The sequence below is a fragment of the Rhinatrema bivittatum genome, chromosome 4 (genome assembly GCF_901001135.1).
Source record: "Rhinatrema bivittatum chromosome 4, aRhiBiv1.1, whole genome shotgun sequence".
Lineage (NCBI taxonomy): Eukaryota > Metazoa > Chordata > Amphibia > Gymnophiona > Rhinatrematidae > Rhinatrema > Rhinatrema bivittatum.
In genome coordinates, this window is record NC_042618.1 from 484006800 (window position 1) to 484021392 (window position 14593).

Here is a 14593-nt window from a genome sequence, read left to right on the forward strand (position 1 = left end):
AGGACAGCAGAGACATGATGAGGAACTTGACAAAGTCCAGACGAGACAAGAAACTGGGCAGGAGGACATTGGCACTGTCTCTCAGGGCGCCCTACTCAGCCCACCTTCACGGGCAGACCCAATGGGCTGGTCGCGGACCATCCTGTCCCACTGTGCGCCCTACACAGCCCGAGGAGGCTGGTCACGGACCACGCGGAGAACGAGACGAGCGCAGGGAAGAATCCAGTCGAGGTGGGACTCCGACGCGGAGCCAGATGTCCCACAAAGGCTGGCAGGACATGACGGCTCAGGAGCACAGGAACGAATTCCACCTGCAGGCCACTCCAAACTCGGGAAAGACGTCATCCGAGGGACCAAGGCCTGACAGGACCAGAAGGCTCAGGAGTGCTGAAGCAAACACCAAGAAGGGCAGGACACCAGGAGGCGAAACACCAGGACACCTGGACGAGGACCTCAGGCACGAAGACATGTCATAACGAGGAACAGACGAGACGAGGAACTCCATGGAGAAGATAGAAGACCTGATGGAGCTCTGGCAGGCAGGAGCCTCCAGAGTGAAGTAACTCCAATGGCAAGGCCAAGACATAGTGCGAAGACAGCCCTTTTATAGGGCTAGCACAGGAAATCAGTCCATAAGTGGGACCAGCACATTTCCTGTGTCTGGCCCTTTAAATTCTGGAGAGAGACGTGGCCGCGCGCCTAGAGGCAGGAAGCAGGGCTGTGCAGGACCGTGGACAGCGGTCTTGCACTGACGAGTGCGTAGCAGCAGGGCTGGGCCTGGAGAGTAGGTCCCGAAGACGCAGCGGCTCCAGCTGCTGCAGGAGGCCCTGGGGGCGGCTCCAGCCGCCAATCGAGCCCGGGGATGTGGCCTCCTGCCGTGAAGATGTCAGCAATGTCGGTGGCAGCTCTGTGCCACGAAGAAGGCAGGCAGCGTGGGAAAGTCTTTGGCTTCAGCCACGGTGAAGGCCCAACTTCGACGGCACCGTGCCGCAGCAAGGCTAGACACAAGAGGCGGCCTCTGGGCCGCGAGGAGAAGCACAGTCCGTGACTCCAGCTGCATCGGGGAGAGGCAGCATGGGGTGAGGTGAGCAGAGCCTGCTCGCGGGAATTAGCTCCGCGGGCAGGGTGCCATAACAGTACCCCCTCCTCAAAGACCCCCTCCTCAAACCTCCTCTCAACAGTCCGAGGAAAAGGGTATCAGTCCATACTGGATGGAGGTATTTGAGGGTCCAAAAAATGGAAGCTGGCATATCCGGGGACAGCATGAAACAGACAAGACAGCAGAAACACAGCAAAGCAGCAAGAAAGTACAGAACACAAGAAGACAACGACGAGAGACCAAAAGAGCACGAGACCAAGGGAACACGAGACCGAGGGATCACAAGACCAAGTGAGCGGTGACTGCGCGAGTGGTGACCACGCGAGCGGCGACCACGCAACCGACAATACAAAAACACAAAAGAGGGAGCAAGGGAGCAGAGAGCAGAGAGCAAGGGAGCAAAGAGCAAGGGAGCAAGGGAGCAAAGAGCGAGAGAGAGGAAAGCGAGGGAGCGAAGAGCGAGGGAGCAAAGAGCAAGGAAGCTAAACACAGGAACGAGGAGGACAGGAAACACGAGAATGGAAAGCAACAGGCGGGAAACAAAACAAACGAACAGCAAACAGAGAACAAGACAAACGAGAAACAAACAAAGAACAAAGGCATAAACAAGACAAGACCCACAAGAAACACCAAGAAGACCTGGGGGAGGGAACCCAGGGCGGGCAAGCAAAACCAGCAAAACCAGTAGGGGTACAGGCGCCTCCTGCATAAGAACATAAGAACATAAGAAAATGCCATACTGGGTCAGACCAAGGGTCCATCAAGCCCAGCATCCTGTTTCCAACAGTGGCCAATCCAGGCCATAAGAACCTGGCAAGTACCCAAAAACTAAGTCTATTCCATGTTACCATTGCTAATGGCAGTGGCTATTCTCTAAGTGAACTTAATAGCAGGTAATGGACTTCTCCTCCAAGAACTTATCCAATCCTTTTTTAAACACAGCTATACTAACTGCACGAACCACATTCTCTGGCAACAAATTCCAGAGTTTAATTGTGCGTTGAGTAAAAAAGAACTTTCTCCGATTAGTTTTAAATGTGCCCCATGCTAACTTCATGGAGTGTCCCCTAGTCCTTCTACTATCCGAAAGAGTAAATAACCGATTCACATCTACCCGTTCTAGACCTCTCATGATTTTAAACACCTCTATCATATCCCCCCTCAGTCGTCTCTTCTCCAAGCTGAAAAGTCCTAACCTCTTTAGTCTTTCCTCATAGGGGAGTTGTTCCATTCCCCTTATCATTTTGGTAGCCCTTCTCTGTACCTTCTCCATCGCAATTATATCTTTTTTGAGATGCGGCGACCAGAATTGTACACAGTATTCAAGGTGCGGTCTCACCATGGAGTGATACAGAGGCATTATGACATTTTCCGTTTTATTCATCATTCCTTTTCTAATAATTCCCAACATTCTGTTTGCTTTTTTGACTGCCGCAGCACACTGAACCGACGATTTCAATGTGTTATCCACTATGACACCTAGATCTCTTTCTTGGGTTTGTAGCACCTAATATGGAACCCAACATCATGTAATTATAGCATGGGTTATTTTTCCCTATATGCATCACCTTGCACTTATCCACATTAAATTTCATCTGCCATTTGGATGCCCAATTTTCCAGTCTCACAAGGTCTTCCTGCAATTTATCACAATCTGCTTGTGATTTAACTACTCTGCACAATTTTGTGTCATCTGCAAATTTGATTATCTCACTCGTCGTATTTCTTTCCAGATCATTTATAAATATATTGAAAAGTAAGGGTCCCAATACAAATCCCCGAGGCACTCCACTGTCCACTCCCTTCCACTGAGAAAATTGCCCATTTAATCCTACTCTCTGTTTCCTGTCTTTTAGCCAGTTTGCAATCCACGAAAGGACATCGCCACCTATCCCATGACTTTTTACTTTTCCTAGAAGCCTCTCATGAGGAACTTTGTCAAACGCCTTCTGAAAATCCAAGTATACTATATCTACCGGTTCACCTTTATCCACATGTTTATTAACTCCTTCAAAAAAGTGAAGCAGATTTGTGAGGCAAGACTTGCCCTGGGTAAAGCCATGCTGACTTTGTTCCATTAAACCATGTCTTTCTATATGTTCTGTGATTTTGATGTTTATAACACTTTCCACTATTTTTCCTGGCACTGAAGTCAGGCTAACCGTCTGTAGTTTCCCGGATCGCCCCTGGAGCCCTTTTTAAATATTGGGGTTACATTTGCTATCCTCCAGTCTTCAGGTACAATTGATGATTTTAATGATAAGTTACAAATTTTTACTAATAGGTCTGAAATTTCATTTTTTAGTTCCTTCAGAACTCTGGGGTGTATACCATCCGGTCCAGGTGATTTACTACTCTTCAGTTTGTCAATCAGGCCTACCACATCTTCTAGGTTCACCGTGATTTGATTCAGTCCATCTGAATCATTACCCATGAAAACCTTCTCCATTACGGGTACCTCCCCAACATCCTCTTCAGTAAACACCGAAGCAAAGAAATCATTTAATCTTTCCGCGATGGCCTTATCTTCTCTAAGTGCCCCTTTAACCCCCGATCATCTAACGGTCCAACTGACTCCCTCACAGGCTTTCTGCTTCGGATATATTTAAAAAAGTTTTTACTGTGAGTTTTTTGCCTCTACAGCCAACTTCTTTTCAAATTCTCTCTTAGCCTGTCTTATCAATGTCTTACATTTAACTTGCCAATGTTTATGCTTTATCCTATTTTCTTCTGTTGGATCCTTCTTCCAATTTTTGAATGAAGATCTTTTGGCTAAAATAGCTTCTTTCACCTCCCCTTTTAACCATGCCGGTAATCGTTTTGCCTTCTTTCCACCTTTCTTAATGTGTGGAATACATCTGGACTGTGCTTCTAGAATGGTATTTTTTAACAATGACCACGCCTCTTGGACATTTTTTACTTTTGTAGCTGCTCCTTTCAGTTTTTTTCTAACAATTTTTCTCATTTTATCAAAGTTTCCCTTTTGAAAGTTTAGCACGAGAGCCTTGGATTTGCACACTGTTCCTTTTCCAGTCATTAAATCAAATTTGATCATATTATGATCACTATTGCCAAGTGGCCCCACCACCGTTACCTCTCTCACCAAGTCCTGTGCTCCAGGACTTGGTGAGAGAGGTAACGGTGCAGGTCGTAAAAACCCCAACCTGGCAACATGACAAATGTCTGGACGCAGGCACTTCCTGCGGGTCGTATTATCCAGACAGCTGGCGCCTCCGGCAGGTTGTAGCAATGGCAAAGATGGCGCCTTCAGCGGGTCGAGTACACAAAATCCTGAAAAAAATGTTTTGGTCCCATAACCAGTCCAGTAACAAACAAGACTCTGGAACAAGGCGGATCCATTGCCAGAACACGATTGTTGGGCACATGGCCTTGCATTCTGTTACGCAGTGGGTGCTTTAGTGTGCCCTTGAGCCTCAGCCCGACCCCAGATGGATCCAGGACCGAACCGAGGGTTGACGGCGTGTTCCAGCATGGCAGACGGTCTTACCCTCTGCCAGGCCTGCAAGCTCCCAAGGCCAACAACAAGATGTTGGAAGTTGTTCCTATATCTCAGCATGTGTGTAAGAGAGAGAGATAGAAGTACAACACACATACATGCTCAGTTATAGTTTGTGTATGTGTGTAAGAGTATGTAAGTGAGAAAACAGAGAATGTTCTTACAACTGTGTGAGTGAGAGAGCTTGATCCTGTGACTATGTGTATGTGTGTGAGAAATCATATTTCTATGACAGAGCATGTCTGTGCGAGTATGTACGAGACAGAAAGAATTGCCAGTGACTGAGCATGTGTGTGAGAGAGAGAGAGAGAGAGAGAGAGATAATGTTCCTGAGACTGAGCTTCTGAATGTGTGAGAGTGAGAAAGCATTCTCTTTCGACCATGTGTGTCTGTGTGTGTGTGTGTGAGAGAGAGAGCATGTTACTGTGACCACGTATTTCAGAAAGAGCAGGTTCCTGTGACTGAGCATTTGTTTGCTGTGTGTGAGACAGAACATTTTCCTGTGTCCTTGTGTGGTGTGTGTTTGTACTTGTGTGAGAGAAAGTGAGAAAGAGAGAGAGGGCAAACTACTGTGAGCATCTGTCTGTGTTTGTGTGTGTGTGAGAGAGAGAGAGCATGTTCCTGTGTCTGAGTATGTTTTATGTGTATATGAGAGAGACAGAGAGATCAAGTGAGCATGTTCCTGTAACTGAACGTGTGTGAGTGTGGTGAGAAAGACAGAGTATGTTCCTGTGACTGTGTGTGTGTGTGTGTGTGGGAGAGCGACAGATCATGTTCCTGTGTATGAGTGTGTGTGAGAGACAGAGACCATGTTCCAGGGTACTCAACAGTTTTTGTATGTGGAGGAGAACAATTTGAGGTCCATATTCAAAAGCCATTTAGATGGATGATGTAATAGTTATTCATTTAAATGACTTACCCGGCTATATTCAGCCCTTATCTGGCTACATTCTAGCTGGCTAATAAGTTAGGAGGCTAGAACTGAGGAAGATAAGTTAGGGGTGGGCTAGGGGTGTAACTGGGAGGAGTTGAGTTAGCCAGCTAAGTCTGGTCCAGTCCAAGAGCTGCCCTAACACCAGCCGGCTATAGTTAGTATCTGGACTGTGTCTGAATATAGATCTCTGTGTGTCTTCCTCATGCACAGTTAATGGCTGAGGACTAACCCATCCCTTCTGAATAGATCCTTATTCTCCCAGGTACATCCTTAGTTGCCAATACACCTCAAATTTTTTCCCTGCACCAGCCATGAAGTGTTGACAATTCCTCCTCCACCGATGGTTTTTATTTAGTAAGTTCATAATCTGCAAGCTAAGTAATCACCTTACCAATGGCTGAATGGCCCTGCATCCCCAACTCTTTGAACTGATTTTGAATCTTTACTTTTTAAGGATTTTATTTATGCAGTTTTCAAAAATAAATCATCAAGAACCTCTTGAGAGAGAAATAGGAGCACATACAGTAAAAAAAATTACCCTTGGTAATTATAGAAATAATGAAATGATCACGTGAGTGTAAATATGCAATCATACAGTTCATAAAAAGAGGATACAATGCAAGAAGAAAACCCCAGGAGCTGAGGAAATGGAAGCAAACTGCTAAAGAAAAAGCGAAAGGGCATATTTAGACAATCCTCTAAGCTATGAATCTTTACAAACTCATCATCTGCACTTAGGTGCACAATGACCTCCCTTCTGCCCAACCCTCCGGGCAGAGGCTCTTAAAACCCGTCTTCCAAGTCTACACCTCTTACCATGAAGTCCTCTACCAAAATGTGGTTATTTCTCCTTTGTGTAGCTCTGCAATCTCTTTCAAGGTCCTTGGTACAGAGAATCCCCTTACTCCAGACAGCACCAATAGCTTCTCCTGCACCCAAGTGTGTTGTACATTTTTTTTGTACAGGAGCTGGCCAAATTCTCTCTCTCACTGTTTTATCAGGATACCCAAATTTATTCATGAATTAAGTAAAAACAAATAAATCATAATGTGATGGAAAACATCTAAAATATACACATTAAAAATTAAGTCAAGCAGCATGGAAAAAAGCATGCAAGTCAAGCATAGAAGGCAAGAGTAACCAATACTCAACACAAGTCATTCCTGTGGGAACTTAACTACGAGGTGCTGTAATATCATTATGAAATGTATGCACAGATACACTGCAGCCTTCTCCTGGATCTCATCATTTCGTATTACTTAGTGCGTTCATTAATCAATCTTTTACTTACACTGATTAGCTCAATCTCCCAGAGCTTCTTCACAAGATCCACTGACGTGAAGCCGTTCATAAGAAAACTTTTGGTATAGTTTCCTAGTTCTATAGAATCCAACCATTCTGGTACTGACGATGGATTGTAGCCATCTGTCCCAACTGGTCTCATCTAGACATGAAGCAAGAAGTGTACAGTGATTAGCAGATGGAATAATCTGCAGACTTCTCTAGTAGCGTGCTGTGGTGTTAGAAAGGCTGATTTTCAAAGTTACGTACAGTGCATAAGTTCACTTTGGAACGTCCCTGCTTGAGGCAGGTGTAATTTTCTCTGCAAGAAAATCCGTCCCCACCCCAATTCCACTCCTGAGTGCAGGCTTTTGCCTGGACGAGCCTTCAATGTATTTTCAACAGCTTCTGAAAATTACCCACATAAAGAGTAATTTTCAGTGGCCGTGTAGAGCTAAAGTTTGCCGACACGTTTCACCTGCAGACATTAGAACAAAGTTTCAAGGTGGATTTATACACAGAACCTGGCACAGCACGTGCACACAAGGTTATACCTGCCTAACCTTCATCCTACCAACTGGAGTCCAATTGGGCCCCACGCACTAATAAGCTTCCACTAGATAAACACTAAAAATAATTTTCAGCCGCCATTTTAGGAATTTGTCACTTTGCCTATGGTAAATCTGATTCAAATGTTATTCTAAACTATTCTACTTTATTCTTCCTACAGAGCTATTTATTATTTGGAGTCCAAAAATGCCTCAGAATTTGCGACTTTCAATTAAGCAAGTTTAAAAATGTATAAGTAATGATTCTTTGCATTTTCAGTCAGTAAAAACATCTACAAGAGGGTCTTCTAGTCAGAAATATGCTCGGTATTCTACTGCAGATGTTCTGAAAGCAATTTTCGAGGATAACGATGACTGATTTTGAAGATAGAGACAACTCTGATGATGAGGTTGATCACATATCAGAGCAATCGGAACATACTGACACTGATTGAAATAAATAATAAGGCATGTTCAATGACAATGATTTTCAAGGTCAATTAACAAAACTGCATGGGGTCCATTTGGACCCCAGTTGATAAGATTGTGATGTAAAATATGTTGGTAGGATGAAGGTTAAGATGGAGTTATAACTTTATGAGCATGGATTTGCACGCATACATTTTCGAAATTTAAATGTATGCATGTAAATCCTTTCCCTGCCCATCTCCTCCTCCTCTGCAAGGCCTGCTTACAAGGAGCCCAACTTTCAAACCTATCCGTGGCACAGCATTTGTGCATGTAAGTGAACTCACAAAGATTATGCCAATGTTTTAGAAACTGTGTGGTGGTAGCTGTAGTTTATTTAAAGTCTTTTCTATACCATCGCCTAGTGGTTAGAGCAGTGGACTGTGAACCAGCAGACCAGGGTTCAGGTCCTGCTGTTGCTCCTTGTGACCTTGGGAAAGTCACTTTACCCTCCATTGCCTCAGGTACAAACTTAGATTGTAAGCCCCCTGGGGACAGGGAAATACCTACAGTACCTGAATGTAAACCGCTGTGATATCTCGATTGAGATTGAATGTCGGTATATAAAATAATAAATAAATAAATAAAATGTTATATACCATCACAACGGTTTACATGTAGGCACATAAGTAAGTTTGGAGTAAGCATACTCTAGTACATTCTAACCGGTGCCGTTAAGTTTCGGTTTCATTAAATCATAAAAATACATACAAATGTTTAGTGATGTAGGTTCTGGCCAGGTGTACCTAGAAGGTACTTTTACAGGTCAAAAAAAAAATCACATTTACTGTGTTATCTTATTACATTCATTGTGTACTCAGTATGTTAAAATATTGTAATGCATATTTATGAGAATAGTGCTGTGTGCCGGTGCTCTTCTGTTTATTCCAGTGTATTTTCTATTCTCCGGTCTCTTTATAAAAGGCTTGTTTAAAAAGCCATGTCTTTAGACTTCTCTTGAATGTTTTGGGGTCTCTCTGTACTCTGATCTCCAAAGGCATTGTGTTCCAGAGTGTGGGTCCTGCTAAAGACAATGCCCTCTCTGAAAGTATGCACATATGTTTAGTAGGGATGTGAATCGTATTTTGGACGATTCAAAATAGTTAGAAATCGGGGGCTCCCTGAAACTGATAGGAAAACCCCACGATATTGTTCGTGGGGTTCTCATCGTTTTGGGGGAGGGCGGGAAAAACGGCACACAAAAATAATCCCTAAACCCACCCCGACCCTTTGAAACTAATCCCTTAGCTTCCTCCACCCCCCCAAAACCTTTTACAGGTACCTGGTGGTCCAGTGGGGGTCCCGGGAGCGATCCCCCTCTCTCGGGCCGTTGGCTGCCACTAATAAAAATGGCGCTGATGGCCCTTTGCCCTTACCTTGTGACAGGGTATCCGTGCCATTGGTCGGCCCCTGTCACATGGAGGGAGCACTGGATGGCCGGCGCCATCTTTAAAAATGGCGCGGGCCATCCAGTGCTCCTACTATATGACAGGGACCAGCCAATCGCATGGATACCCTGTCACAAGGTAAGGGCAAAGGGCCATCAGCGCCATTTTTATTAGTGGCAGCCGACGGCCCGAGAGAGGGGGATCGCTCCCGGGACCCCCACTGGACCACCAGGTACCTGTAAAAGGTTTTGGGGGGGTGGAGGAAGCTAAGGGATTAGTTTTAAAAGGTCGGGGTGGGTTTTTGTTTATCGGCTCGGGCGCAGCCGATAAACAAAAACCCGATCAGGCTGGACGAAAAAAAAATCACGATGTGAATCGGAACCGGAATCAGAACCGAATCCGGTTCCGATTCACATCTCTAATGTTTAGTATGTTCAAATATTTCCAATGGAAGAAAACGCATACTTTCTCTACCCATTTTATAAACATATATACATTAATTTTACACGAGAAATAATTCTGACACCGTGCATACACCACTTTGAAATACCTGTGCATGTACTTTGAATCACCAGTTTGCCGATATCAGCAGCATTTCATCCAGTCCTTCTACAGTCCACTTCACCCCGAAGCCCCACCAAGTCATCCAGACCTCCCACCCAAAAACTGCAGACAACAGACAAGTGAGGTTTCACTAGCGCATGTCTTAACCTGAACATCTTGTTTTGACCATATTATACCAATTTTGTTTAATTTACATTTGTTGCCTATTAAATGGAAAATTCTTTTTAAGATAACATTAATTCATAAGGCTGCAAATGGTGAGGCTCCTGGCTGCACTGCACTTTTATTAAAAATGTACTTTGTGATCAGCTGGCCAATGTCTTTTGGAGGAGGTGGGAGATATCCCATGTTTTACCACTGAAAGCACCAAATATGAATCATAATAGCCAAGAAGTATGTAGACACTAATACTGGAGTGGGTACCCCATTAGCGTTAAGAGTCCAATGGAATTGGAGGCAGAGTAGCTGGGTACGGAGAGCGAATCCCATCCGTAAGGAATTCCTTGCTAACTCAAAGGCTAGCAAACATTGTAGGCTTTAAATATCTGGGCAGCATGACGTCACCACAGGGGGACGCCCCTGAGGTTCGCACCAAGTAGGAAATAAGAGTGAGGGCTGCGCGTCGCGCGCGCCCTAAGGTACAAGCAGAGCATGGCGGGAGGCAGCGCCCAAACCGGTCCGGGGACGCCGGAGAGGACGGCAGGTAGACGCCGCAGCAGCCAGGCGTCCATCTATAGCGAGAGGAGGTGCAAAGAAAGAAAGGTAGGCGGAGTGAAGCCGTCAGGAAGGGACGGTTGCAACAGGACTGGGGCTAGCTGATATTAAGATGTATAATGTAGCCTGTAACTTGCTTGATTGGATAATGGATGCCACTTATTATATGCCATTGTCAATAGAAAAACTTAGAATCAAGCCATTAGAATTGTGCTATATTTTACATAAAACTAAACATGTGCTTCCAATACACCTTCAGACTAGTGTACTCATTCGACCTATTTTGCATGCTTGGCACTGATTTTGCCATAAGATGAGCTTACGTCCACAAGTCACTCATTTGCTTTTTTAGGTAATAGAGATTTCAGTCCTGGGATGTAGAATAAAATATTTAAGTGCTGGCATGATAAAGGCATCCAAACCGTGGGTCAGGTAGTTGATGATATGAATCATCTGTGCTCCTTATCAAGCTGTACAAGAAGACTTGGACTCGAAGCACTTTTTTGCCTACTTACAGTCAATTCATTGTCTTTTCCTGATCCTCACAATTATGCATGGGAACTACTTTCAGATTTTCTTGATTTGGACGATCAAGTCAGCATATGATCTCCTTTTGGTACAAATTATTCCGTAAGCAAAACCCAACCTAAACTGGGGCATCCTAGCGGAGGGTTGGAATAGGGAATTTGGGACTAAGTTGACATCTCCATATTATGGGGGGTGCTTTATGAGGCTACAGTCTTTATCTGTTAACATTGCTCTCAAGGAACTTCAATTTAAGTTCCTTCATAGATTCCATATTCCTTCTAAGATAGCTTATAGACTAGGAGTGGTGAGTTCTGGGTGCTGTCTTAAGTGTGGGAAGGCAGATAGCACTTTGGGTCACCAGTTCTGGATATATTCTGTAATCCATAGATTTTGGATGGTGGTTAATGGCTATCTTAACAGGCCTGGTGGTCAATATGTTTTTATGGGATGACATGAGAGACATCGCATTTCCTAGTAAATACGTTAAATGGTGATGCAGAGTGACAATCTTGCTGGCTAAGAAATATATTCTGCAGAAATGGTTGTCCGCTGAACCACCGACCTTGACACAATGGAGAAATGTTATACATCAAATATGTATATTAGATAAATATGTTGATAAAATTAAATGGTTCAAGAGAAAAGGGAATTTTGTGAAACAATGGGAGCCCTATTTGAATTCTTTATCTCCTTTTGCGAGGCATTTGATTGTTAATGATCTGCCTATTTGATTGCTCTCCACCATATAATAGTATCTAATCTGGTGAGAGTGGCATAAGAAGGGATGGCTCAGGATCAGAGGGCGGGAAAGGGAGGGTTGGGAATGCTGCGGCTTCCCCAGTAGGTGTTCCAAAATCTATGACTTTGCCTGATGGTTTGCAGGACCCCCTTGCCGTCAGTCATCTTTGTTTGGTAACAATATCTTGGCTTTGGGATCTACTGGGGGGAGCTTGGCATGTTCTTCTAATAAACATTCTGTATTTTGCCTGAGTTAAGACAGATGTACTAAAACAGGCTATTGTTAAGTAATTGCTACGCAATGCTTCAATAAACAGATTTCAGCATAAATTAATGGGAGATAAGATATTGGCACATCTAGGAGTGACGTATGAAGAGCTTGAGAAAGGTCATTTTCCTTGGTTTCCTAATACAGAACTGGTTGCTGTTCACATCACCATCGACTCCTGGGCTCCTTCTCCTCACAGGAGACTGCAATTCAAGACCAGAGGGAACCAGAATCTAAATAATTGAAATAACATAGAAAGAAAATCTTCCCGAGTTAATACCTTTCACTACTCTTCAGAACTTCAATCAACCTTTTTACTTCATCACATCCTCAACCAGCCCAACCTAACCGTACTTCCACAAATCAGCCACTTACTATTCTTCAGATGGGAACTGCCACTATCCCAGTAATTAAGTACCTCCCAAGATCTTCCTACATCTACTCCAGCTCCTCCATTCCTCACTTCATCCGTCACCAAAGACTTATTCCTATAATGATTTCTCCCGTTACTCAGCTGTTGGGGCTATTGCTCTTCACTCTCTCGCTTTTCAATGCCCAATCTCTCTCCAAAAAAACAGATATTTTCAACGACTACCTTTCAGAAGCCGGTCCTGACATCTGCGCAGTTACAGAGACATGGCTGAAACCCACAGACATTGTAATCACCAATCAACTTCCCACCCATCTTTATGATATTCTCTCCATACCTAGACTTAAAAAAAGAGGTGGAGGCCTACTTCTAGCTGCAAAAAAAAGGCCTAGGACTGTCGCTTCAAACCACGAACACCTACAACATAGAAGCTGCCTTTTTCCAATCAATTCATCTTCAAATTTGTCTTATATACGCCCCACCCGGAACCATAGAATCCAATCCCTCTCCCATCATTGAACTTATAACTAAACACATCAACACAGCTAAACCAGCGATAATTTTAGGTGATTTTAACCTACATGTAGACACCCCCCACCGAACCCATAACTGCGAAACCTTACTCTCTTCACTCAACTACCTAGGTTTCACACAAATAGTGAACAGCCCTACTCACAAAGCCGGCCATACCTTAGACCTTATCTTCATCAACAATGGTATCTCTCTCACCTCAAACCCAATAACTACTCCGATCCCTTGGTCCGATCATAGACTCATAAACTCTAACCTAATAATAAAAGATCATCCTCCTCTCTCTTTCCCTAAAACCACTATACAGTTCAAAAAACCTTGCTCCTAGGACCTCATTAAATCTCACCTCGAAAAAGAAATACCCCACCTTAACCTATCGGATGTAGACACGGCGATATCATCATGGATCAATATCTCCACAAAGGTCGCAGAACAAACTTGTCCAAGTTCCACTAAAATACTACGCAACCCTCCTCCTAACAGAAAACCCTGGTTCACCCCCGAACTAAAGGTATTAAAACAAAATCTTAGAAAGAAAGAAAAAACCTGGAGAAATTCACCATCCTCAGCAACACAAACGGCTTACAAAACCCTCCTTTCTGCTTACAGATCTGCCATCCTCAAAACGAAAAGGGATTTCTTGGCAAAAAAAATTCATCATTTTTTCTTCGATTCAAAAGCCCTATTCTCGTATGTCTCTATTCTTACCAAGCCATCTCCTCCCCCTCATCCCAGAAGATGCAGCACTAGACAAAGCAACAGAACTTTCAATCTTCTTTAAGAAAAAAATCTCAGACCTAACCGCTACTCTCTCGGATCCTCCTACTAATCCTACTGCTCATCCTCCCCTTACCAGCATACCTACTCCACAACTAAATTTTTCACTGGAAACATTTGAACCTACATCAACAATGGAAATTGAAAACATCATTAAAAAGCTGAAACCAGCAATGCACCCTATTGACCCAATTCCAACTAATCTTTTCAATATCCCAAACTCCATCTCTAAACCTATCTCGGATATCATTAACCTCTCTATAACCCAAGGTCGAGTGCCAGACCAACTAAAGTTTGCTATTCTCAAACCCATATTAAAAAAACTGACTTTGTCCCCCTCGGATCCAGCTAATTTTCGTCCAATAGCCAACCTCCCCATGATTGCTAAAATTTTGGAAAAAGTGGTTAACAAACAGCTATCGGAGTACCTTGAGGATCATCATATCCTTTTCCCATCACAACATGGATTTAGGAAGTCATTCAGCACAGAAACTTTACTGCTATCACTCGCAGACAACATCCTTATCAACATGGAAAGAGGTCAAAAGTACTTACTAGTACTTCTAGATCTATCCTCAGCATTTGACACAGTTAACCATTCAACTCTACTGGAACGACTAGCAGAAATAGGCATCAAGGGATTAGCCTTCAGCTGGTTCAAATCATTCCTTTCCAATAGGTACTATAAAGTCAAGATTAACAACAAAATATCTCCTGCCGTCAGCTCCAACATGGGTGTTCCCCAGGGATCCTCCCTCTCACCCACACTATTTAACATTTATTTACTCCCACTTTGCCACTTGCTTACAAAGCTAAATCTCTCACATTACCTTTATGCAGACGACGTTCAAATAATTATTCCAATTAC

At 43.7% G+C, this 14593-nt stretch overlaps 1 protein-coding gene across 1 annotated transcript in view; it reads right to left on the bottom strand.

Moving 5' to 3' along the window:
• Positions 1-14593, bottom strand: part of ANKS1B (ankyrin repeat and sterile alpha motif domain containing 1B) — a 591267-nt gene that overhangs the window by 261514 nt on the left and 315160 nt on the right. The window contains exon 17 of the mRNA XM_029597376.1: positions 6842-6994. Coding sequence (XP_029453236.1) covers positions 6842-6994 — 153 coding nt within the window. The remainder of the gene's footprint in view (positions 1-6841; positions 6995-14593) is intronic.